Source organism: Varanus komodoensis, unplaced genomic scaffold (assembly GCF_004798865.1).
Source record: "Varanus komodoensis strain SLA01 unplaced genomic scaffold, ASM479886v1 scaffold40, whole genome shotgun sequence".
In the NCBI taxonomy this organism is placed as follows: domain Eukaryota; kingdom Metazoa; phylum Chordata; class Lepidosauria; order Squamata; family Varanidae; genus Varanus; species Varanus komodoensis.
Genome location: NW_025335942.1, coordinates 2100213 through 2127721, shown reverse-complemented (window position 1 = coordinate 2127721; position 27509 = coordinate 2100213). Strand labels below are relative to the sequence as shown.

General features: G+C 44.5%; 1 protein-coding gene across 1 annotated transcript in view; it reads right to left on the bottom strand.

The window, feature by feature from the left end:
• CTNND2 (catenin delta 2) overlaps positions 1 to 27509 on the bottom strand; it is a 489283-nt gene that overhangs the window by 235262 nt on the left and 226512 nt on the right. The window contains exon 7 of the mRNA XM_044442939.1: positions 946 to 1140. Within this exon, the coding sequence (XP_044298874.1) occupies positions 946 to 1140 (195 nt within the window). The remainder of the gene's footprint in view (positions 1 to 945; positions 1141 to 27509) is intronic.

Genomic DNA, 27509 nt, shown 5'->3' with positions numbered 1-27509 from the left:
ACAAAATTAATTATCAAAATATTAAAAAGAAAATAAGAAATTCCATGCTTAGAAATGTGAATACAGAGAGGCGGAAGCAGAATCAAAACAGGCCTTCTGTTAAAGCAAAGTGTCCCTTTTGATTTGGGAAAATTCAAACTCCTCCTTTGTACAAGATCAGGAATGCCAAGAAAACATCTCCAAAGTATGACTAATGCCACAATAATTCCTAAAGTTAGTTTCTACATGTCTGTGTGGAAGCTATTTTGGTTCGGAGTGTGCTGGCTGCAGGCCCCTTCCGATATTAACTGGCACTGCCGAGTTGGTTGTTGTTCCCATTTCGCCAAGTATAATTCTGTTTCGCACGGTTCAGATGACATTGCACAATGAAGACTTGCACGCTAACGTATCTGATGAATGAGCATGCAACTGTTACTCTACAGATGAGCCAATGGTACTGAAAGACGGACTGAAATGTTGCCACTTTGATCGCTACTTTACGTGGGGTGACAGAATGGACGGGCGAGTGAGCGAGCGAGTGGACATGTGTCCATACATGTGAAATGGAGGAAAAGGAATGTATGTTCCACTTCTGTCTGAGTCCACCGCCTTCCACCCCACAAAATTATCAAGCCAACTGGTTGCAAATGAGAGAAAGTCTCCGCCCCCTTGCAATTATACACATCCTTAGCCACTGAACAAAGCAAAGGAGTCAGGGCTGTTTCTGAGAGCCATCCAATAACAGGGTTGGTTCAAAGGAGAAAAAAGAGCCTAAGAAAGGGGTGGGGGGAATAAAAGATGCTGGAATGCTTTGTTGCATTAACAGCTCGCACGGCTTTCAGTTATCGTGCTTCTGATAAACCAGTAAAATACAGCAGTTTGTGCTTTCAATCAATATACCTACCTAAGCTGGGGGGAGGGGGAGGGGGAGGGGGAGGGAGAGAAGCCTGGGTTATTTCCACCTACCTGTGCTAGTGCGGTAGGTGCCTGTATGTGCTGGTTGAAGAGGGTCCCCCTGGCTCTGGCTGAGACTCCTCATAGGGGGCTTCTGATAAACTCTGTCTTCGTAAATAGGATCTATATGGTGCTCCGGAGACTGCAGTGCCCTTAACTCAGAGCCCAGGTGGCTATGTTGGCTGCTATAGGAAGCCCGGGATCCAGCTGCAAAAGAGCCAAGAAAGCAGCGTTAGGGAAAGGAGAACACACACCCGCAAGGACGCACGACCCTAGGGAGGGCGCAATTCTGTTGCAAGCCCCCAAATCTGGAGCTTACAGGTATCCAGCACAGAGAGAGAGGGCCCCAGAAGGGCATCGTTGCTCTTCCTGCTGTGCTTGATTGCTTTTATTTATTTAAAATAGTCGCATCCCACTGTTTACAGTGTCTCGGGGTGGCGATACAAGAGCTGGGACTTCTCAGAGGGGCATGAAGGAGGCCGGAGCGGCTGCAGGGCAAGGCATATTTGCGCCACTCCAGTCTCCTCCCAGCCTTGTCTCCTGAAATGCCCTCCTTAACATCTCTCTAAGGTTGCTTTCCTGACCTTGGGGACAGCTGGTTCCATCCTAGCTGGCTCCAAGGAGGAAGTGGCCGGAGTGCCAAGGTCAAGGTGCCATCTCTGGTTTCAGACCATCTTGCAGTCACTCAATGTCTAGGGGTGTCAGAGTCATGCCCCTCTGCACATTTTAGGAATTTAGGGGCCATTTGCCTTGCAAGCAAAAGAAATCACCTAACAGAAACAAGGTGCTTAAAACAATAAATGAATCCTTCGTTAAAGTACAAGAAGGAAAACACAACGAGGTACCTAGTTAGTCATAGCATCTGACCCAACCATCTGCTGCTGATGCACAATCCAGTCAACGCAAATGCAAAGAATAGTTTTCAGTGACGCCAGTTAAAAAAAATAAAATCTCATTTAAAAAAAAAACCCTCTTCTTTCAAATAGATTCACTTCACCCCAGGTTAGAAGAGGAAGGGGGGACCATAATTTGTCCCCTCAATTTGTATCAAAAACATAAATCAAATTACTACCACCAATTATTCCGTATTTTCATCAGAACCCATCTCGCTTTAAGCACGGCAAAACTGTGATTTGTCAGCCATGTTGTTGTGGACTGTGTAGACACCCAAATGCTGGGATTTCTTAACACTTAAATCCTCTGTGGGTGACTATATTAAACCTCTCTTTGAGAGATAATACAGGCAAACACAGAAATACTGGGTCGTATCCAATGCTTTTGAGGAGGAGACTGAGGTCCAGATGATGATCCTCCCAGAAGAAGGAAGACAGAGGTATGTTCACCAATTTCCCGGTTTCTCCTACAGCTTCTCACTCCACCTCCCACATTGTTCAAGAAGGTCCTCCAGTTTTCAGGCAGTGAGCTACACCCAGTAGAAGAACCTCATACATGGAGTCCTACCCACAAAAAGTCTAGCGTCAAAGCACTGAAGACGTCAAAAACTTCTAATGGGGCTACGGTAGGGAAGGAAGGCTGGTAGAAAAGCCAGTAGTGAACGTCTTCTGTTGAGGGAAAACCCATTTCTGCTAGACTTGACTATGTCCTGGCACCAATAAAATCTCTGGCCAACACAGCTGAGAAGAAACCCGTTTTCAGCAATTGTTCACTCTGCTCCAGAAATCCATAGGCTTCTTTTCAGCACAACACTGGGCCGTTTCTGTCTCCCCGGGTGCCTCTCAGCACAGTCCTGTTCTAGTCCCAGCTTTAGCTCCTGTTCCATCCCAGTGCTTGTCAAGTGCATCCTGCAGCATCTCATGCCAACATCATCCTTCAAAGACTTATAAATAGAACAAAATAGGAGTAGAGTTGGAAGGGGCCTATACGGCCATTGAGTCCAGCCCCCTGCTCCACTTCCAGATGGGGTCACCCCTCCAGCAGTAGGCCCGCACCTTTCTTGCTTAGCAATGGCGACTCAACACGCTGCCTTGCTGTATAGCTATGCAGCTGCAGTGTGATGGGAACTGAGAACTACCAGGACTGGATTTTGAGGAGAGGGAGACTATGCTCTTTAATGACGTATGGTTCACTTGCTACACATGGGGGTTTTATAGAGACATGCAAGAATTCAGATCTGCATTCAGTTACACAGCACACAATTTGAATACTAACAAATGCGTCACTTAATTCGGTGAATTTTATACACATCCCCAATATTAACATTTCAAAACCCTTGTCTCAAAAAGCTTCTTTCCCCCGCAGCCAGGTTCGGCAACACCCTTACTCGGTCCCTAGACCCTCACCCTGACCCTCCAACAGATGGCAATGCGCAGAAGCCGTTCACCTCAACAGACAGGCAAAGCATCATAAGAATCCTGCAGGCATGCAGCAGGTGTGCACAGCCTTTCTGTGCTGGGGAGGGGATCCTGTCCTTCCTGGAAAAAATGTGTGGATCCACAACACACACACACACACACACACCTGCAGAGCAAGAAGTCGTGTAGAGACAGGCTTTCTCCTCATCACAAACACAGCAATCTGCATCACCTCTCCAGCCCACCCCGCCGCCCAGCCCTCTGATGCTGAAGCTTGAGTTGGGGAAGAGGTGACTACCCTGTTCTTCAATGCCTCGCATGCCTTCTTCTCTCGCATGCCTTCTTCTCTCCCACAATCATCTTGCCACGTGCAGGCTTTATGCATGCAACTGCCCATGCTCAGCATACGATGCTGTGAGGCTGGGCTTCCTACATGGGAAGCTCCCGCACTCAATTAACATGCGAAGGACAAAACTAGGATTGGCCACTCTGGTGCATATACCTAGTGCCAGCAGGACTACAATCCGGACTACATCAGCATGGAAGTCATGAACAGCACCGGTGGGCGCCAACATCACTGGGTCACAATTTATTCCTAATTTATAGCCCACAGCAATGGCCTGATCATGATGAGGGCCGCTCACGTAAATCTTTGTCTCAACAGCTGCCAAGCCAGATAGCAGGTGCGACTTCTCTCTCCCTCTCTGCCTTAAATAAGCAGTGGGTTTCTTCCTGTCTAGTCTGGAATTGCTGCTAATGGCTCCATCAGGAAAAATGAGACTGCCCCAGTAGAAACCTGGCATTTTTATCTTTAGATAGATGTCGATATAGATATATAGAAGGCACTGATCTATCTGTCTATCTTTTGATCAATCCATAGGTTGATCGATGTCTCTGTCTCACGGCTCTAATATAGGTCTGAAGAGTCAAATTTAAATCAGACAACTCTACAAAAAACCCCTGAAAGAAATTATAAACAAAGTTGGGGACTCTCCCAAATCCTGTGTACCAGCATTCCAGAGAAAGGTGGCAAGTTAGAACAGGTCACCTGCATTGATTCCTCACAGAAGACAATGCAACCTTCCCCATCCACCGGCACCATTACTGTTCTGATTCCCAAGGTTCTGCTGATGTCCCAGGAAAAGAGTGTATCCAAAGGGGTTGCACAGCAAGCACCTGCAGATACAGCTGATAAATCAAGTCAGAGCCACAGAGAAGCCAAATTCTACTGATATCCTTTTTGTTCCTGGATCCCTGGCCAAATCTAATGCTTCCATAGCTTCCAAGTAGAGATTACCTGGTGATAAAATGGCATGAGATAGTGCAAGATTATTACTATTAAGGAGGGACAGAAACAAGGAGGCCTGCTGCAGCTTCCTGCCCAACCATCCCCCTCATCACTCCCACTAGAATCAAGTTGTTCTATCCAGGTAGGAACGCCATAAATAGGTGTATGGCATGAAGATGCTTGCTGTGGGAACAACTCATGCAGTCTGGGATCTGAATAATCGTCTGGGATTAAAAATGCATTAGTAACGCCTCTTAAAGAAAACCCGGCAGCGACCATAATCCCCTAAAATGCATCACTGCAGCAGATTGTGCAGCTTGCTCAAAGTAACAGTGAGATCCAACAGTGCCTCTGGTGAAATATGTAAATTTTGTTACATATCCCAGAACCCTCTGCAATGCACTGGCATTCTTTGGTACACAACACGATGTGGAAAAGTTTTCATGAAAGTAGAAAGCTGAAGCTCACTGGCTTGAGAGGGAGCAGACAAACTAGAAAGCATCTGCCACAGAGATACAGAGAAAGGACATGTCTTAAGGAGCTGGAAAATACATATTTCTTTTCATCAGAGCCCAAAACGTTTTGGCCCTGCTATTCTGAGGAGCCATCTTCAGCCTTAAAGTTGCCTTTTGAAGTTATCGCAGAAAGTATCTCTGTTAGGCAAGGGACTGCAGCTCTCCTATCCATAAGATAAACATTCTAGATATTGTAACAAAGTAGAAAGAAATAATCACAAGAAAGAGGTTGATTGTGTCCTTCACGCATGGACCTCTGTTAAACACTTTGTTCTTCCACTTCTTTTATTTTTTGTTTTCGTTTTTCCGCTTACAAATCTATTTTGTGCAAGTTTAGTATCTTACCCACATTCAGTGACAGCTGAACAGGAAAGGTATTTTCCTGCTGTCAAGAAGACGATTATCATTCCCTGTAGTGATGTGGATGTGGCACGTTTCAATTAGAGCAAGACAAACCAGGTGGAAGTTTTTCTGCTGCATTTGTCAGAAAGAGAGATAAATTTCTCTCTAAACAGGGCTACCAGAAGATGAGAATCTTTTACTGTAGCCAAAGGCTAAGCATAAAGACAGGTAAAAAGGATTAAAGCTGTGAGGTACTTATATTAATAAAGCTGTATCTGTTAAGACAATGATACTGCTTGACTTTCCCACATAGAACTACTTTCACAGTTATAATTTCTTGATGGCATTATTCAAGCAGATGATAGAATAGTGCTTGCAATATGTTGACACCCTGTGGAAGTAAAACATGAAAAAGTGTACTAAAACCCCAGAGGGCAAAAATTTGTTTGTATAGTAAACATTAAGGAGCAGATGGCTAAATTAAGCTCTAAGATGTGACAAGCCATATGGCAAAAACTGGTCTACACCTTGCATGTTGTCACCTTTTGGCCTCAAACCACCCCTAGTCCTGCATTAACCAAACGTTAATCAAATGGTCTGTGGCTTTGTGCTAAAAATACTGAATTTCAAATGCAAACCGAGAATGAACCCCCCCCCCTCTCTCTCTCTCACACACACACACACCCTTCTTCTGCTGTTTTCAGGAAATCCTATTTCAATTTTGCAAATGAGCCACTGTTACAAAGCTGACTTATTTGATTAGCTCCCAGCACAGTGAATTCTCTGCTGGTTTTGTGTTCCCGCCTTGAGCAGCAATGCTGAAAGCCTCTCCTCTCCTCTCCTCTCCATGCTGGGATGTATATAAAAGGCTTGAGCAGCTCTGCCCTACTTTCCAAGAAATAAGGGGATTCCCTTCCGTTATAGCTCCTGGTCAGCACAAAGACATGTCAGCATTAGCCGATCCATGAGCATTTCTTAGAATGAGGGCCTGAAAGGGCCATAAATCTCTGTCCTTCTTCACTTTTCCATTAAAAAAAGTTGCTCCTTTGGTGCAAAGGATGGGGCCTTTAATGCAGAAGCAGAAAGATAAAAAAGCACCTTGGATGTCTCCTGGTAGGACCTTAGCTCTGTTGCCTGATTTATGGAAAGTCAGGTGCTCTGTGTAACTGCACACTCAGCTGTTAACAGGCTGGGCTGCCATTGCTGCTTCTTTGCCCGTATTTGGTATACTCAGATACTATTCCCTTAATCCTTTTAGCTTTAAAGCCCTTGTGGACTCCAAATGAATTGTTGAATGGGACCAGAGTCAGCTGAGTAAGGAATTAAACACACAAATGGCAACCACCAAAGGGCTGTGGAGACAGGTCTCTCCAAAATCAGAAAAGGGTACAGAATGCGGGTTTGAGAGCTGCCCTTGGTAAAGTTGCTCAGCATTTTCCAGTGCCTCTGAAGGAAGTTCATACATCACTGGGCAATGATAGCACCCACCGGCTTCCTAAAAGATGTCGCTTTCTGTGCTGCTACAAAGCATTCTGATCAGACAAGTGAGATTCCGATCAGGAGAGCAGGGCTAGAGATCAGCCGATCCTTGAAAACACTGCCCAGTTTTAAAGGCACTGAGCAGGGAGGGCGATTGACTGCAGGGGGAAATATCCTGATGCATTCTTTAACCACAGCTTGTAGTGTGGAAAGCAGCAATCGGGACGTCTCCCAGCATGGGGGAAAAAAAAAACCCCCGGCTGGGTTTGCAAGTTATAACAACCCAGGACTTCTTTTAAACTCTGGGTTGTTGTGAATGCAGAATCATGCTGAAAAGATAAGCCAGAATTGGAATGTACAGTTAAACCTTGGCTTGATATTCCATTTGAGTTGGTTGTTCTCGTGCTCAGCACCAAGCCCTGCAACCGACAATATGCTGAGGAGACTGTGAACCCCTCTATTACAGCAGGACACACATGGGTTCATCACCCGAATCCACAGATCAGAGTCCTCAGTGAGCCCAAGCACAGACAAACTCTAAACCAAAAGGAGAAGGGCAAGTCTAGCGCCATGACCCACAACAAGGTTCTCAAGCATGGATTCGGCATACTGCCCATGCAGGAGTGTCTGGGATTCGTGACCTGTATCTACACATCTTTTATATCTATGCACCATCTCTGGGGAAGGTTGACGGGAGTTCTCCACTGGTCCATGCAGTCCTATGAGAAAACTTACCCTGAGGTTGACGAGGTGTTTTAATTTCTCAGCCACAGGAATTACCGGGGGACACACTCCCTTGGCCAAGACTGCCTTCTGGCCTCTGATCACTGGCGTTCCTCAGGCTGGGCATGACGGTGGCACTGCTAAGCAAGATGCAGCTGAGGAGGCATGGCTGCCTCTCACTGGCCACGATCTACCGGGAAACCAGCGGCAAATCCAAGCCTCTTGACCATCTCAAACCTGCCCAGTGCTAAAGTGGATTATCTCTGAACCAGACTATTCCCCGAGCATCAGGAGAAGTCATGGCAGTGGCTGAAAAACTGACAAACGATGGGATGAGTCATGTCGCAGCTTGTTGGGCTTTAGCATACTAGCCAAACCTGCATCTCACCTGCATGTTGACTTCCTGGTTTTTGAAATCAGTTCTATTTTCATGAGAGGTAGATAATGGATCACTAAAATGCCTTTGCCTTGACACAATTATTAAGGAACTTTAATGTGGGATTATTCTGCTGTTCTCTGTCCTCTCTCCCCACATAATTTGAAACTTAGCTGGAATACAGTGACCCGTTTGCACCAATATAATTTATCTGAAACTGCTGTGAAGATACAACATTTTATGCATTGCTCGGATACACACATGCATGTTTTGTTAGAAGGTTAATCCCACATACCCATAAATTTCTTCTGAGGCAAGCTTGGAGGGAGACTGGGCTGCATGGCTACAATGAACGTTGCTTCAATCTCACTCAAGTCAACAAAACTGAAACAGCCTAATAATCCACTGGATTGAAACCACCGTTCATTCTGCTGCCATCTTCCTTTCCTTCCAGGTGTTTAAAGCCATAAAATTATTGTGTGGAAGCAACTACTTCTACCTCTTTGACTGGGTTCACCTGACACATAAAGCCAGGGAGGTTTAGCTCTGTCCAAGCCCAGAGCCCTCTACTCTGGGGCTTGGAAGCCACCTCAACAAGCCATGACTTGTGGTAGGATCTAAGGGTCACCTGTGTTCTTGCCAGGCTGTCCAAACCTGCATTTGCAAAGGTATGGATGATATAGTATTGCTACAGAGATACAAACACAGGAGACTGGGCTGATGCTATGCTTAGTCAACCGAACAGATGAGAAACTCGGCCCTAAAGTTTTATTATTAAAGGAGCCCCACAGTTCTACAAGAACAATCAATCTGCCAGAGAATGTCTGTTTTAGATTGAATGACACAGGTAGTTCTTTACTATGTATTCCCAACTGTCCTTCTCCAGAAATGCCATCTTTGCTGTTTGATGCTTAAAGAGAAATACGAACTACTTTGCACCCTCAGCTTCAAACACTTCCTTCTTTGCTTAGACAGCTCTTCAGAATTCCAAACACTTTTACTGCCTTTTAAGTTTCTGCTATGAAACAAATTCAAAACGAAACAAAAACTTCCAGAGAACAGACAATGCACCTATGTTCTCTGCCACGGATGTTTGGCAATGGCCCTCGCTGTGTTTGGAAGTAAAGCTCATAACCAAAGAATCAGTAAAGGGATAGAGGTGCAACCAGTTCCCAAAACATAGTAGGAGGCAGAGAGCTATAGCTACAGAGAAGGATGGGGAAAAAGGCAATTCCAACTCCTTTTTATCAAATCACATTTGAGCAAAATAAAGCCTCAGGCGCTCCCAGCTAACAAACATAGCCAGAGATGAGTGTTAAGAAGGCAGTAAGCAATGAGATCAGAATAAGCAGTTTATTACGAGGTGGTAAGCCCATTCTCCTCACTGATCTTTTAAACCGAGATTTTTTAAAATGAAAAGAAGAAGAGGAGTTGGAAACAACTGGATGGAGGCACCGATTTCTTAAAATGCAAATCACCATGTCTAACTTTCTTTTCATTAGATACGAACTCCGAGTGCTCAGGGTTAGCATGGTGTTACCAAGCAACAATGCCCGGCAACGGCGTGCAGTCTGGGGTGGTTAACCACTGCTCTGTGACTATTCCCAAATTCAAAACAAAATCATTTGGAACGGAAGCATCTTTACTGCTCTCAATGTTGTCTCAGTACTTTTCAGAACAAGAAAAGAAGGACTTTGTTTATAAGCTGGCACAGGAACGATAAAAGGAGCCAGTATAAGAAGAGGAGGAGGAGGAGGACTTTCAAATGTTTTCTTTGGGGTGGGAATCTCAAGAAGAGATAGCATCCCACAGTGGTCCTAGTACCTACAAGAAAAGGAGAAAATCTTTCCTTTGTTCTTTCTTCTTGAATTGCTGTACTGTCCAGCAGCCAAAGATTCTGTGGGTGGTACACAATGTGAAAATCATAAAACAGAACATGATAACATTTTTAAAAAGCAGAAAGTAAAGATGAACTAAAAGTATAAAGCAAACTAAAACCTAGCAGCAGTGCAGAGGTATGAATACAGTAACATATTTAAAGTGCCAGAAACTGAAAGACTGAATTCCCTGGGCAAAGATGAAGTTCTTCATCCAGCACCAAAAAGAGCACAGGTTGAGCCTCTCTGTTGTTCATTCAACAACCAGGGTGCCAAAGCAGAAAAGGCCCTCTTCTTGGCAGCTACCCAACTCATTTCCTTTGACTAGGGCTCCAGGAGTACGACCAATGAAGACAATCTTATGTGCACGCGCACACACACACACACACACACACACCCCAGGGGTGGGATCCTTTAGGTAGCCCAGCTCCAAACTATTTAGAATGAGCCCTGAAACAGATGGCAGTCCATGCAGAATATGTTTGCTACTACAGGGACAATCTCACTGCCTTATTTAGGACCAGTTGACGTTCCTAGAACTTTTTCACAGGCAGCCCACGGACTACACATTGCAGTAATCCAGGGAAGAGTTTACTAGAGCATAGATTACTAACTGCAGGAAGGCTATCTCTGTCTGGATAGGGATGTAGTTAGCGTATCCCTTAGTATAGATCACCTTGATAAAAGGTGCTCTAGGCCACCTGTGCCTTTTCTGAAAATGCTGGATCCAAGAGGAACCCCCAGACTAGAAGCCTGATTCTTCAGGGGGATTGCAGCCCCATTCCAGACAGTACCTCTGTCTTGTTTGGGCTGAGGCACAGTTTACTTGAACATAGAGACAATGAGCTGCCTTGCTAAATCAGGTGGCCTGCATCTCACGGACTTCAATGAAATCAAACTCACTCAAATACTACCAGGGTGGATTTGATCTAAATCAAACTGATTTAAATCATGATTAAAATCACTGGTCAGCAAGACTAGATTTATATCATGGTTTTCTACATAATGCGCATGCATGCCTGCCTTACCCGTAAGTAGAGGAACTTCATTAAAATATCCCCAAACCGGGTCTCTTTTGTGGCCTGCTGCCATTACACATTTTCTTATCCGGGGGGAAATAATATGATAACCTCAGGCCATACACAAAAAGATCCAAAGATTTGTAGAGGCGTCTGCTCAAAAGGTTTCATTTTTACTGCTTGCCCGTCCTTCCTCAAACTTAGCTTCTTGTGCAGATCTATTCCACTCCCAACAATCTTCTTCTATTCATTGAATTTTTTGAAACTTAGCACTGAAAAGGTAAGGGGTTGGCTCTGTGCACGTAGTTTGCAAAGGAACAATAGAATTCAGGTCTTTTTCTAAGCTCTGAATGTTTGGTGGCCGGTTTGCAGGGGACGGGGTATGAGGCGAGACCGAGGGAACTGGGTCTTGTCAGCCTGGAGAAGAGGAGACTCCGAGGGGATCTGTTGGCGACATACAGGTATGTGAGGGGGTGTCACACGGAGGAGGGCAGAGACCTGTTCTCCCCTGCAGAGGAAGGCAGGACACGCTGCAATGGAGCAAAACTCAGGGAACCCAGGTTCCATTTGGATGCCAGGAAGCACTTCCTGACAGTCAGGACCCCGAGGGTGTGGAATGGGCTTCCACGGGAGCTCGTTGACGCCCCATCGGTGAGGGTGTTTAAGGATAGGCTGGACGTCCACATGGTGGGCATGTCGTGAGTGGAGCCGGCTGGAGCTGGGGGTCAGACTAGATGGCCCGGGAGGCCCCTTCTGACTCACTCTGTTTCTATGTTTGCTGTGAAGAAGAGGCATGTGATCTCTGCAGACATAAATTCGCAGTGTTGAAAACTGTAAACCGAGCATCTGCGATTGTATCTTCTAGGTAAAAAAAGTTGCCCAATAATTTTACAAAAACCTCTGGAAGAGCAGGACATTGTGAATGGAGTAATGGAACTCATTTACCCAAAAATTCAACATTGCATGAATATACAGCCTCATGCTACATAACTAAAAACTAATCTTTCTTTCATGATGAATAACCTTTGGACTGTAACTTATCTTCAATAGAAAAGGAGCTTGAGATTTTTCTTCAAAATGCATTTAATTTAAATTAGAAAATCCAATTTAAATCTAAAAAATCCTATTTAAAATTTAAAAATCTATTTTTAAAATAATTGATTTTTATCCACCCTGCATGCAAGATGGCTGTCTCAAATATCACTGAATTCAGCACTATCTTCTTCCAGCAGCAGACTCACAGATGTCCCTGGGAACCTCACAAATAGTGCCCAACGGCCACAATCTTGCACTGTATGCTCCAGGAATCCAGCAATTTATTGGAAAGTTGCTAACCTACTGGATCCTGATCATCTGTTCCATATAGCACATCTTGGTTCTTGAGGTCAGTAGAAACATGCTCAAAGAATGTATGGCTTTCAAAACAGAGCATTGAACCCCTAAATGGTTATGTAAGCCGTCCTGAGGCTCTGTGAAAGGACAGCATACAAATATTCTAACTGAATGAATGATGCATCTGATTCCTGCTAGGCCTCTAGCAATGTTCTATTCTCAAGAGGCCCACATAACTGATGAGCGTGTCATAGTCACTGCAGAGCAGTCTGGCATGAAACGGTACCTCTTCCTACCTTCCTGTCTTTGGTCCCAAACTCACTGCTAGTGGCAATATTCTGTTTTCTAGAGAAGACAATAATGCCAGGGAAAGTCAAGGGCATGAGGAGATGAAGACCAAGTAGGAAAGCCACTGTCTGGAATTTACAAGATCTGGGCACAGCTGTGAAGGACAGCACATTCTGGAGGGCATCCATCCCTCCATAGGGTCTCCATAATAAAATGGTCATCACATACCTTCCAAGGCCTGGGTGTAGCAGGAAGCCTTGTCCTGGGGCCAAAAAATACACTGTTGGCTAGAGGAGGCCACAGACAGCACTACTGGAAGAAGTCCATCACTTTGCTGCCATTCTCTAAAATTCTTTTGGAGGATGCTTTCCAAGCAGATCCTTAAATACTGAATCTACGGTACAAGAGCCATTATTCCATGTCAGGTGCTCTATCCCAAGCCATATAAAGCTTTATAGGTCAAAAACGGCATTTGGAATTAGGCTCAAGTGTCAAAAGGGACACAGGGTTTTTTGGAGTTCCAGTTTCAATGTCCTGCAACTGCAGAGGCACCACTCTGAGGGCTGAGATCCACCCTGCTTTCCCTGCAGCCGGTGCAGAAATAACTCCTCCAAAACCCCCTTCTCCGAGGTTGGAGGTGCAGTTGGTGTGGTTCTTTCCACACTGGCTGGAAGAAGGGAAGGAAATCGGTGCTCCATTCCCCAGTTGTGAGGCCAGAATGATTTTCCAAGCTTGCAGCCTGGGAGCTGAGCAACCCTATTACCGATCTAGACACTTCCTGGAAGCCATAGGATTGTTCTACCTGGGTTGCTTCGACATCGGCTAAATTTCCAAACATGTGAATAGATTCTCTATGCCATGATACAGAAGAACTTTCACATTTTCTTGGCATTTTGGGTTTGGCTCTAAACAGTCCTGTGTTTCTGAACTTGTTCTAGTTACATGTGTAGCCAGTCAGTTAATGCTGTTCCAAGAAAAAACCTTCACATGATCAAACCACTGTAGCCTGTCCCACCACTTCTACCAGATGCCATGGAATGGCATCTGCTGCAGTTTTTTAAAGAAGTTCTCAGTTAGACTTCACTTCTAGGGAATGCTTCTTCACCTAGAGAACTCCTTGGCTACTGCCACTAGAATAAACCCTCCTCCGAAAAGACCCAACCACAACCTTTCAAAATGGACAAAGAATAAAATGGTCATCAAGAGGCATTATTTACAGGGAATGAAACGACAGTCTTCAAATAAGGCTGCACTTTTGTAAAGGTTCTTAAATTGATATGGTTCTTTACTATTGCTAAGTTGTGTCCTTCCCAGTGAAATAGATTCTCAGTAGCTTTTCCTCCAGATCAGATGCTCTAAGCTCTACCCCACAAGCAGGAAGAGGATTAGGGTCTTTCCATTCATCTGGCTTCTAGAATGATTCAAATATTTCAGGAACTACTTGCCAAAGTTCTTCTGGTCAGATATAGACACCCACAAAATGTTATTGATAAATTTGCTTTTTCCCTCTTGTGAGGAACCCAAAGCAGCTTACATAATTCTCCTCCATTCTATTTTCCATGTTATACATAATAAAACTTTAGGAACATATTGAGAAGGTTAGCACAATGTAAGCCACGCTATGTAGAAAACTATACTGGGTGGATTATAAGGCAGCCTACCCGTAATACACCTGATCCATCCAGCCTCCTCCTCCATCCTTGTTTCTCCCACAGTTATCCCGGGGGTCACCCCAGGAACACTTTGTGGGAGAGTATAACTGGAGGAGGAACGGGAGAGTGCCCAGAATTTCAGCCTATTCATAAGTGGGCTGGAGTGAGGCGGACCAGCCCTTCCCTGCATCCAACCAAGAGTGTTGGCCATGGCAGCGGCCTCTTCCTCACTTCTGGTGGCCTGAAACATGGAAGATGCAGTAACTGTCCAGCACCTCCAGTCCCATCTGCCTCCTTGCCCGAGCAATCTCCAGCTGTTACGCACACTGAAATAATGGAAAGGTTCACCTTGGGTGGTTGCATCTGATGCGCTGCTTTACAGATCGACTCGCCAACTATCTTAAAACCTTTCTACCAGCTTCTGAAAAGAAGAGACAAGGGTGCAGCACAACCCTGGTACTGGCAGTCTGGGGAGAAGAAGGGCAGCTATGCTGGGAAGGCATGAGCGTGCAGAAAAACAAGTGTCTATTTATTTAAAATATTTATATGCCACCTACTCTGCTCCACCTACGGCATCACTAGGCGGCTCACACTGCTCAAGTAACACATCCTAAAAACACAAGGTTAAAACTCCACAATAAAATTGCAAACAATAAAAGCCCAATTAATCTAACACAAATATAAAATTCCAAGAAATTAATAAACCCAGCAAGCCACAGTTACATCCATGGGAGGAAACCGGTATTTAAACATTTTTTAAAAAGGTAAGTCTTCACCTGGTGCTGAAATGAATACAGAGATGGTGCCAGGCAAATCTCCTTAGGGGGAGCATTCCAAATATGGGGGTGGGGTGGGGGAAAGCAGCTTGATACGCGGCTGTTCAAATCGGAGAAATTGTGAGTGAATGTCAAATTAGTACAACTATTTTTAGTTATCAGGATTTCCGGCCTACAGACACTAACTCTGGCAGCCTGACAGAGGAGACTCTGAATCAGTGAAACTCTTTTATGGCAAGGAAACTCATGGCAAAAGCTTGAGGGTTACGTGCTTCAGAAAACATATGGCTGATGAGTCATTGCCACAGGCAGAGTGACATGCTCATAAGACTGTACTTCTGACAACCATAGCTTTATGAGAGAACCATCACATGCTGGCTTTCTAGTCATCATCTCTGCAGCTTCTAACACAGGATGGAACAAAATGCAAAATCCATCTCGGACAATCAAAGACCAGGGTTCAAAGGAAGGACTCAAGCTGACCAATTTTGCACACCGTGTTGAACCTCAGTGTGACTTGAGTCCAGTCTTAATAAATCCACCCCCCCCCAAATTAAGATAAAAAATCATGTGATCAACAGCTAGGCCATGAAAGTTCCCACACACAGATCTTGATGCCCAAAGCATTGGGATTTCTACAATATAAACACCCAGGCACAAGAAAGTTGACAATTCTGAACTGACTCCTGCCCAGCAGGGCCTAAGAGTCTTTGTTAAGAAAAGCACACAGATCCAAGTCCATAAATATGCACAATCCATGGAAAGTATGACCATCTTTTCGGGCAGGGTCTTCACAAAATCAAAAGCTGCAAAGGGTGCAAGATAGGTAGAGGTACACACAGAGAGAAAGAGATCAAACTTGCTCAGGCCCAAGCAGTGATAGATCCAAACATAATAATGCAGGGTAAGGTGAAACCTTTTGAGCAGATGTCTCCACAAGTCTTTGATCTTTCTGTATACTGCCTGATGCTGATGATGATCATAATCATATTATTATTTCCTTGGAGGAGAAAATGTGTAATGGCAGCAGGCTATAAAAAAAGACCCAGTTTGGGAATATTTTAATAAATTTCCTCTATTTACGGGTAAGGCAGGCATGGGTGCACATTATGTAGAAAACCATGATTTAAATCTAGTCTTACTGACTTACTGAAATTTAAGTTGATTTGATTCAAATCAAATCCACCCTGCTTCCAGGGCCTCATCCAGCCAGGCTCCTGGTCAGCTACTAACTGAAACTAATAAATCCTGACAACAGTATTATTTTTATCCCTGTGTTAAAAGATGGAGACAACTTCAAGATTGTAAATAAATCTAAAATAAAGATGGAGTCTGTTGTTCCTCAGATCATTGACTAACAAGGAAAGGAAACATGAAATAACACTTTTACAAGTATAGTACCAAAAAGAAGATGAAACAAAAGTCTTTAGTTATAGTCTTAAAAGTCAGGCAATATTGTTGTGTGTGTTTTACGTGGATCATTTTACCGTCTATGTCTACACTAAACACTGGTGACATCCAATACCTTGTGGGACCCAGAGATCTTCCAACCAGTCTATACCAAGAGGTACCCCTACTCCTAACTCTCTTCCTGCAGGTGAGTACTTGGCAAGTACAACATGCTATGGAATTGGTATGGATGTAGCATCCTCAAGCATTGCAAATCATCAAGACTTCAGTATTCTTGGTAGTTTATTTGATCTTTTCTCCTTCAAGGGGTGGCTAGCTTTGGTGTTCCATCCCACCAAGCAACTTAAATTAAAAACAAACCGTTCAGTAGAGCCACTTGACAGTTCAAAGATGATCTCACAGGTTCTTGCTACCATCAGACTGTTAAAGCAAGTAAAAACTATTCTAGCCAAGGATTGTCTTCTAAATCTGAGCTGATTTTAACACTGCAACCTGCTGGAGCTTATACCCCACACCATTCTGTCTTGTTTGACTTGTTAAGTGTGTCCACAACTTCAGAATCCTCTTTTTGAAAGGGATTTTTTTAATCAGAGAAAAAGGTACAACTTTTGTGAAGCGTCTTTACCTTGCAAGCTGCAGTGTCTTGTTAGTAGTTGCACATTCAAAGGGGGGATGCCACCCCAAAGTATCCCCTTCAATCCAAGTGTTAAAAAAGAACCCAGATGCAAAATATCAAGTCTCAGTTACTTTTTCCCAGGGAATGTAAATGTAAAATGGTGCTTCTTGTGATATGAAGGCTTGTAACAACCAAACTGAGATGACATTGCTGATTTCTGTATCACTAAAACTGCAACCTATGTGGTTTTGCTGCTTTCTAGGAAAAGAGAAGCGTCATTGACTTTCAAGACCATTTGTAGGTTATAGAAGGAAACATTTTCTTTAGAGATCCACTAATTATCATCACAGTCATGCTAATGCTGGCTAATAGTTTGAACTGAGGCTTATATGGTTCATTTAAAAAATGATGATTGTAATCTGCTAGTCATTAGCTGTTTTGTTGTACTTCAGCACACAGAAGTGCATTAAAACAACAACAAAAACAGTAAACTAAAAACCATGCACCCTATATAATGCTGCCTGCAAGATAAGATCCTGCCACTATTTCAGGTCCCATCATTTCCAGCAGAAGATTTTAGGACATCTTTCTTCTTGCACTGAAGTAAGGCTTAGATCGAGGGTTCCCACCACACCAAAGACACTCAGAAAGTTAATCATACGGGTTACAGGATGAAATACAATTGTTTCCCCACTAATGGAACTGCTTCCATCAGCAGAACTCCAGAGCAGATTTTGAGTGCTCACCTGGGATTGCAGGGAAGATAAGAAAGTCCTGTTACACAAGTGAACATCTGCTGAGGAGTTGTTCATTTCTTCCCAGCATTATGTGATACAATTTGCTTGTGAATGAAATGGTAATCCTGACGGGTTCAGCACACGTGTTTGTGTTCAGATAATACACCTGTGCTCTGCGGCAGGTGCCATCTTAGATGAAGACGGTGCTTTGTATATGGCCGTTATTTTGGCTAACATTTATATCCCACCTTTTTTCTCTTGTACAGAACCCACGTTCGCTTACACGTCCTGCCCCCTCTCCATTTTTTTATCTCAACAACCCAGTACTTTTACCAACATATTTTTAAAAAGCCGCTACATAATTAACAGCTATTTAAAATGATAAGCAGTTGTTCAAACTGAAGATCTATTGAATAAACTGCTGCAGCCCTGATTTGAAGCATGTGACTTTGGAAGGTCATGCCATGTCCTTGGAGCATCAGAGACTGGTCTTTTCCACGCAGGGCACCAGGAACAGAAGAACATACAGAAGCAGTCTTTTTAGAGAGGAAATATTTGCATTCAGAGCAGATAATTTGGAAAATTCCTATTCAGTGCATTACTGGGGGGCTGACAGCTACCACAGGGCTAGCGATAGAAACATAGAGTCAGAAGGGGCCTCCTGGGCCATCTAGCTGGCTCCAGCTGGCTCCCCTCATGACATGCCCACCATGTGGACATCCAGCCTATCTTTGAGCACCCTCACCAATGGGGCCTCAATGACCTCCCATGGAAGCCCATTCCACACCCTCGGGGTCCCATCTGTCAGAAAGTGCTTCCTGGCATTTAAATGGAACCTTGGCTCCCTGAGCTTTGCTCCGTTGGAGCGCGTCCTGCCTTCCTCTGCAGTGGAGAACAGGTCTCTACCCACCTCCATGTGACATCCCCTCACATTCCTGTATGTTGCCAACAGATCCCCTCGGAGTCTCCTCTTCTCCAGGCTGACGAGACCCAGTTCCCTCAGTCTCGCCTCATATGGGCATCCCCTGCAAAACCGGCCACCAACCTTGTGGCCCTACGCTGCACTGACTCCAACCTGGCTATATCCTTTCTGTAATGAGGGGCCCAAAACTGAGCACAATACTCCAGTTGTGGGTGCATCAGAGTCGTGTAGAGTGATAGTAATATCTCTTTCCATCTAAAAGCTACACTTCTGGCTATGCAACCACGGGTGGCGTTCGCCCTCTTGACCACCGCATCACATGGCTGGCTCATGTTCAGCCTGCAGTCAACCAGCACCCCGAGGTCCCTTTCACATGTGCTGCTCTCCAGCCACTTGTCCCCTAAAGGAGTGGACTGCAGTGTCCTTATGCTGCTATCTGGGCCCTTACAGCCCGATCTCAAGCATTATTAAGTCCCACTGAGACAAATATAACTTCCACCCAAGTTTTCTTTTATAGAAATGGTTGTTGTTGCTTAGGGGAGCAATCCTATGAAAGTTTACACAGAAAAGGTCTAGAATCTCAGTACGGGGTGGGGTGGAGTTGCAGGCCCTGGCACTCTGAACTTGCACAAGATTGTGTCTTAAATTCTTTTTAAAAATTGCATGCTATTTTGTATTTTGTTGTACCTGTACTTTATCCTCCATTTTTATTATATGTATCTATGTTTTATGAACGGCTGTGAACTTCCCAGAGAGCTGCAGCTCTTGGGTGGTATAGAAATGAATGAATGAATGAATGAACCAGTTAAATGTGTTCAGGATCACTACTCACTGCACAGCACAAGCTGTTCTGCCGGCTGAGTGGCTCACAGAATTGCCCTGGCAGTCTGTAAAGAAAACCCCCAGAGAATGAACAATAATACTGACGTCTGTGTTCCAACATACCTTCCAGCAATGCTCTTAAGCCACTAAGGCTCCTCTTTCCTCGGATCTGTTGATTAAGAGGAAAAAAAGCTTTGCGTTCCCTTCCAGCCAAGTACCTGAAAACGCTCTCCTGACCAGGATGAATTAGTGGTCTTCTCAGTAAAGGATCTCCTAGCTGCTGCTCCTCTCCTATAAGCTTTGTTGTGAGTAGATTCTGTCAAAACCAAGCTGAGCAATCTTCAGCATTCCCTTCTGGCAGGATTTGGCCATTCCTTCTCCATGTGTCCCAACTTCCACTGGCTTCTTGACATTTAGCTGATTGCTACAATCACCTCTGCTTGTGGAAGCAGCTGATTATTGTCCACAGAACACGATGGGACCCTCCCCATTCTTGACAGATACGGTGGTACCTCGGCTCACGAACGCCTCAGTTCACGACCAAATCAGGTTGCGAACAGAAATTTCAGAAAAAATTTGCTGCAGGTTGCGAACTCCGCATCGGGTGATCACGATTGCGCCCATCTTCCCTGCACAGGCACAATCGTGGTAGTGCTCGGGGGAGGGGGGGAGATGGCTGTGATTGCACCCGTGTTCCCTGCCCAAGTGTGATGCGATCATGCCCATCTATGGCTGCAATTGTGGTTGTGCTGCGACGGGGGGGGGGGGGGAATGGCCGCGATCTTTGTTATTCTTTGTCACTTTGCTTTCAAATTTTTGTGATTAAAAAAAAAAAAATAGTTACAGAACGGATTAACCTTATTTACATTCAACCTTATGGGGAAATTTGACTTGGCTCATGACCGATTTGGGTCGCGACCAGAGTCCTGGAACGGATTAAGTTCGTGAGCCAAGGTACCACTGTACTGGTAAATCCTGTGAAAGGGCAGGCTGTACATCCCACAATTACCAAATGCTCCTAAACCGCTGGCTGAACTGAGCTCTTGCCTTCAGCTGTTCCAACAATATTCTGTTTAAGCATGGGAGGAGGAGGCCGATGGCTGTGAAAAGCTCACCTTGACAAAACACCCTTCTATACTCATATGGCAGTTTTGTCCAGGGACCTAAATGCTAAGAGTGAGATCAGTCCATGAGCTTGGATGTTTCTGCAGCTAATGGAGCGCTTCCCAAGTACAGGAGGGGAGGGAATACCAGGCCTGGGGGAACCCCAGGGAAGTACAAGGAAGACGACGCCTGTCATGGGCCCAGTGAGGACTGAGGATGCGGAGTGGGCACAGAATACTGTCTGCTGCGGATGGAGGAGGCAACAGGAATCCTGTGGGGACAGAGTGGAGTGGACAGACCAAGGGGTGACGGAGACTTTTAATTACTACTAAGAATGGATGCTGCTGCCTGTTGGCTTGAATCTGCTCATGCAAGGATATGGCCTTGCAACATGGACTCTGGATTTTTCACCTGATTTTTAAAAAGAAGAGACAGTGCACGTTCTACATTTGGAATGTGGATCCAGCAGAAAGTCGTGCACACGCATTCTGCCAAATACCAGGCGTGCTCTGGAGAGGCTCCCCATGGTGGTTCAGATTCCAATGATGAGACCGTATATGAAAGGGGTTAGGCCCCAGCTGCGATTCAAGGTCCTGAGACCCAACGGGGGATTCCAGTGGGGGAGTTTATCACAAGGGCAGATGGGGGACCAGTCTATCTGGCCTTGCTTTTCCAGAGCCCCACATCCTGGGGTGAGACAAAGATAGGTTTCTTAAAGAGAGCTTTGGGGAATGAATGGCAGAAAGGGTTCAACACTTCACTTTGGGTATGCTCAGAAGCTCACATGTAAGAAAGAAACACTGGTGAGACTGGCATTGCTCGGAGGAAGAAGCTCAGCTCACGACACGGACTGCCCTGCAGCCTTCAGACTATTTTTATGTAGCCACTAGTGTAACATCAGAAGGCGCGACATGTGCCACTTGGTCACAAGCAGCACAGGCTGCCTCTCCCAGAGCGACTTCTTCTAAGAAGACAGCTCCCTGCCCTGGTAAACGAATCAGCTACGCCAAGAAATTCTCTCCTGTTCTCCAGAGAAGAAGGCTGGGACATCCCCCGGCAAGTCCCTGGGAGGAAGTAGTCCCTTTAGCTGGTCTCTTGCAAACTGTGCCACTCTCCACCAAGCAAGCAGGAGCGACATAACTATTCTGAACTCCTTGTGCCGTCTGCATGCCATGGCAGCTCAGCCTGTGAATGAGCCACAGTGGGGAGGCTGTTCTAGGGGTGTGTGCGGAATCCACCTTGGGGGTGAGAATGTGTCCCCAGACCCCGGCCTGCATGCCAGAGTCCAAATTACACAGGCACCCGACCGGAACTGACCCCGTGGGATTGCCGGGTGCGCAAAATCCTTCTTAAGCACACATGACCTGCAGTCCCTTTGTTGTGTGTGGTGTGGAACAAGGTTTCTGGGTGCTGGGAAGTTGGGCCAGGGTTAAGGAAGGCACATGAGTGCTGGCCACTGAATCCTCTGGAAGCATTCCTGGGTCTAGTAAATGAAGCAGGTGGAACTAAGTGCCAGTGATTAGCTATTCAACTTCGCCAAGATGCAGCCAAACTGTTCTAGCCACTTGACTGGATGCATAATACAGAGCGCAGCCTCTCACTGCTCCAAAAGAAACCAAGATTTATGTTCCACTGTGCTCATTATTCTGAATTAAAAACAAAGAGTGGTACAAGATAAAGAAAATTATTATTAAGATGTTACCAAAAAGTGTTTTGTAACTAAAGGAAAAAAGTGTTTACTCCTGACAGTTGCATTTATAGTGAGAGCTGTAGATTTAAGTCTGGATGACGATTTAGTTCTCTCTGATCTATGCAGGGAATATAAATTATATAGCTATAATACATTTTCTTAACAATAAATCGATCTCTTAAGGGAATATGTATCCTTTTATCAGTACTTTGAGGCTAGATTCTTAGTTTCTCAGACAGGAATCCAACATCCTGAGTGAAATAAAGAATTTGATTTGTTTATCTTAAGCTCTGCTAAGATGACCCCTTTCACCAAGCTTTGTAAATTCCCCTTGAAAACTAGATTCAGGATTTAAAGGGACACTTGAGCCCTTGGGTATGACCAGTTGGCTCCCCACCCTCTTTAAATGAGAAACTCCTCTGACGTATTCACAGTCCGCCTTTGGCAGCCTCATGTTAAAGCAAAAAAGACAGACCCAGGGCCTCCTGGCTGAGAAATACCAGCAGAAAGCACAGAGCGGGAAAGGGGAGGCGCAGGCGACACAAAATTAAAACATGTTTTTAAAAGGCCTCAATTAATCTTTAGAGTAACTGTAAAGAGCATTTGCTGTAGAACGCTTGTGCAGTAAAACCAGTATACAATGCGAAGGTATATACAGGGTAGATATAAGACGAAGCTTGCAAACAAGATTCAGAGAGGAATCCTATTCATATCCATTACACTGGGTAAGACTTACTCCTAAGACAAGTGAGGGTGTAACTGCAGCCCAAGCCAATCCTTTTTTCCACATCTGGTGGTTCTGTACTGAAGCTAGTAAATTAGAAGTGCAAGGCAGCCTGCTACAATGTCTCCAATTTGACTGATGAGTAAAGCAAAGCATGTGCCTCGAAATCTGGAACCAAACCTTGCAGGCTTTGATGAAGGGTGACTTTTGCAGGATCCTCTTTGGAAAGCTCAAATAGTTCCTTTCAGACCAGAACAGTTGTGGAAAAGACGGGTGCTAATGCATCTTCTCTGGTTTATGACTGATCAGAAGTGTTCAACCAACTCAAGAAAATTCTGAGTTCAGCTCCAATATTTATCAGGAATCCACGCTTAATCCTGACCCTGCTTTTGGGTGGCTAATAAATAATAAGACATTACATTTTATACTGAAATATGCTGTGACTACCGTATTTTTCGCTCTATAAGATGCACTTGCCCCGCCCCCCCCAAAAGTAAGGGGAAATGTCTGTGTGTCTTATAGAGCGAATGTGTGTGTGCCCGACTCCTGGGATGCTGCCAGCCACCTGCACCACGTGGCACCACCTGGCCAGCACACGCTCGGCGCGCCCTGCTCCGCCCCTTCCTCCGGCGCAGGTGAGAGCTGTTAATCACAGGTTGGTGTGTGTTTTCAAATGGCAACCCGTCTTTTAATGAAGCCCATGGGGAAGTGATGGGGAATGTGCCTGTGATTATCAGGAAGCTTTCCATGGATCAATCTGTTAGTTGATCAGACACATTTTTTTTAGGATCAGTGGATATTTGAACAGCATTACTTTCGTGTATGAAGTTTATTCTTCAAAGGCTACTTAGTCCACTGTGTGTTTGATTTACTGTACAATATCTCACTTTTTGTCAGAAGTTTTTTTCTATTATTTACTAGTAGGGCAGCGTGGATATTACTGGCTTTTTTAGATTTGTTATTGAATTGTCTGCAGCAGCTCTTGTATAACTGGTGTAGATTGTGGATTCCTTCAATAATTCCACTACTGACTAAGAAAGTGATGTCAGTGATTGTGAGCAACAGAGCTTCATAAATTCTGACTCTAGTGATGATGAGTTCTATGGGTTCAACAAAAACTAGAAGAGTTCTCGAACTTTAAAGTCTCTCTTTTGTTAATGACAGTGATGATGGTTCTTAATGCCACTGTTGACTGCTGTTCACTTTACAAGGTTGAAATACGGTTTTACTGTATTCTGTTATAGTTTATTAAATAGTTTAGTAAACCATTTGATTCAGAATTTTTTTTCTTGTTTTCCTCCTCTAAAAACTAGGTGCGTCTTATGGAGCAAAAAATACAGTATTCCTTTTTGTACATCACATGATTTGTTATGGTGTACCACAACCTTTTAAATATTTTAAAAATAGAAATTACATGTGATCAGGCAGATCATGTTGTAAGGATAAATGTCTTGTTGTTGATCAGCCTCTTTTGTAGGATGCAGTCCGTCCCAGAAGTATCCACCTCTGTTTCACTTTCCCCACATTTTGCTGTGACACAACCTGGAACTGAAATGGATTTGATCGGCATTCTTACCACTCGATGTACCCAGATACTCAACACTGTGGAAGTGCAGAGTATTTTCTCTTGTGACATAAAAGATAAACAAACAAACAGAGAGTTTGTTGCATACACCCTCCTCCATCAACACTTGGTTGTGCACCTTTGACGGCAATTACAGCTGTGAGCCGTCTTTGGCAAGCCTCCTCCAGCTCTGTGCCTCTGGAAACAGCAATGTCTGTCCATTCCTCCTGGCCAAATTGCTCCATCTCATTCAGGCTGGATTGGGACTATTGGCTAAATGCTTCAATTGGGCCTCATCAGACCAGATCTTTTCCCACGTTACTACGTTTCTCACATGCCTTTTTTGAGATGGGTTTGTTTCAGCAAAACAAACCCATCTTCTGACCACTCTTTCATACAGTCCAACTTAGTGGAGTGTCCAGATGACGGCTGGGCCTTGGCCCACTTCCTCCATCTCTCTGGCCCCTCTAGAGTTACTATTGGCCTCTTGCCTGCTTCTCTGATTAATAATCCTCCTTAGTTTTGATGGGTGGCGGAGTTACACTTGACATGCTATCCTTTGCATTTTGTAATAATGCATTTAACAGTGCTTCAGAGGATGTCTTTTTTTAAATAACCCAGCCCTGAATGATTGCTGCACACAGCTTTATCCCAGATTTATTTTGTTCGCTCATTGGCCATTTTGAGGCTGTTCATTTATCTATGCTCTCCAATGCATTCCAGGGCCTTCTAGAAATACGTCCATTTAATCGAAAATCATGCAGCACTGGAACTGCACAAAGGTGGACTCCATTTGACTATAGTGTGTGACAGGCAGAATTGCTTCAGAGACTCTTTGGGTCTGACAAAGCAAAGGGGCTGAAAACATCCGCAACTTGCACGTGTCCACTTGTTTCTGTTTGCTTAAGTTTTGTGTAAATAAAAAATATTTTGCACCATCGCAGTGCTGAGTATCTTGTCCACATCAAGTGGTAAGGATCCCAATTCAATCCATTTCAGTCCCAGGTTGTAATGCAACCAAATGTGAAAAAGGCACTGTAGGTTGTCTTGATATACTTCTGCCCTTCCCACATAGTTACCCAACAACACATACAAAGGCAGAATTAGTGGAATAGCTTGGAGTGGGAGAATGGAGAGTGAACAAGAGAGATGACGACTTAAGAAACCACCAGAAATTGGCATACCATGTGGTTTGGCTCTTCTTTCCTAGTAGACTTAAATACTCAGAGCACTGGCAATTCCTAACTTAGAGATACTCCAAAAAGATGAGTTGGATTAAAAGAACTCTGAGTTGCTACTGCTTCCCGAGAACTAAATTCAGGTGGTTTCCACGAGAGAATGCCATTTGGATTTAGTTTTACCTTCCTTGTGCAACTCTCAAGCATGAAGTTGGAAGGCAGACGATTCCTTCCACAAGGAGGAGTGCACCCCTGGAAAGAACCCATGAATCAGACTCCTAAAAACTGTGAGATTTCTTTAGAACAGAGCTCTGTGGAACTATTTCTGTCTTTACTTCTGAGCCAATTTCCCCCATCTGTGCGTCACCCACAAATCTGATTAAATTCTGCTCCTTGGCTAAAAGCAGAACTCTTCTCTAATCAGAATAAAGTCACCCTATATTTGCTTTTCAAATCTCTGCCTTAATATGGGGAAGGCAAATTCTAGCTTTAATTGAAGTGATCCATCAGCAGGAGAGAGAAAATCAAGTCTACATGACTTCACGCAGAAGCTCAACAAGGGGTTAGCCTCCTAGGAGCAGTGCTACCTAAATATTATTAACAGGAGCCGACATGCTGCCAAGGCCATATTGCAAACTATCACAGATGCCTCTGTCCAGGAAGAGAGACTGCACTACTTCTCCAGCCTATCCTGCAATAATATGAACAATTTCAAAAAGATGGACTGCGTTAGTAAAATAAGTGCATCGGATTTTACATGCTACCTGTTTTGAGGAAGGTATTTTCCACTGATACTTGTGCCAGCTTTTTTGAAAGGGTTGCTGCTAGCAGAAAGTCTTTTTTTTCACAACTGCAGGAGAGGTAGAATATCAAAAGCAGTCCCTTTTCCCAGCAAGAAGACAAACAGAACTTTGGGGGTGCGGGTGTGGGAAGCATCACCTGTTAATTGGTCACCTATTTTGCAAATGTTAAAAATGCCTGACAGGGAGAGGGGAGTGCCAATTCTGCTTGGAGTTCCTTTCATACTAGTGTAAAAAGAAAAATAAATGTTAAGGAAATTTGTAGAAACTGTGTCTGGAATCATCAACATAACACAGTTGCTGTAATTTTTCAGCAGAAAAACCAGACATTATTCTTCCTGTTCATGAATCATATACAAGTCTGGTCTAACAATTAACAGTAAACATCAAAAACAAGAGGTCTGCTTGTTATTCTTTGTGACTTCTGCTTGGCTGCTATGGCTGCTCTCTGCTCTTTAGGATGAGTTTGTGCAATGCATTTCAGTGCACAGAAATGGGAAGGGGACAAACTGAACACCAAGAAGTATCAGTGCATTAATCCTGCAAACATTGGCCAAACCTTTTAGTCTTGCACGCACAAAGCTCCATTAATAAACACATGCTGAAAAACATAGTAAATGCCACCTACACACTCAGATAGCAGTTGCTCACAAGCAGCTGTTGAATAAAGACGTATCCCTCACCTGTGACATAATGAGAAAGGACCACCAGGTGTAGCTGGTAGGGGTTAGTCTCTTCCAGCACCAACGCAGACATGAAGGCCCAGGGTTACCACGTTCTACTGGCGTTCTCCCTCTCTAGGCTCCCTGTCCATTCCAACATCAATCATAAGTCCCTATACCAGGTGTCGGGTATGCAGAAAAGATTAGGAATCGTGCTGGTATACTGCCTACCCCACTGCCCATTCCCTGCCCACCTGAGCAGATGCAAGGAGGCTCAGATTGAGTGTTGCTAACCCCTAAGATGGCAGTCCATGGTTTGCAACTTGCACGCCAGGGTGGCCAGATATGGATCAGAGAGTGGCCTGGTT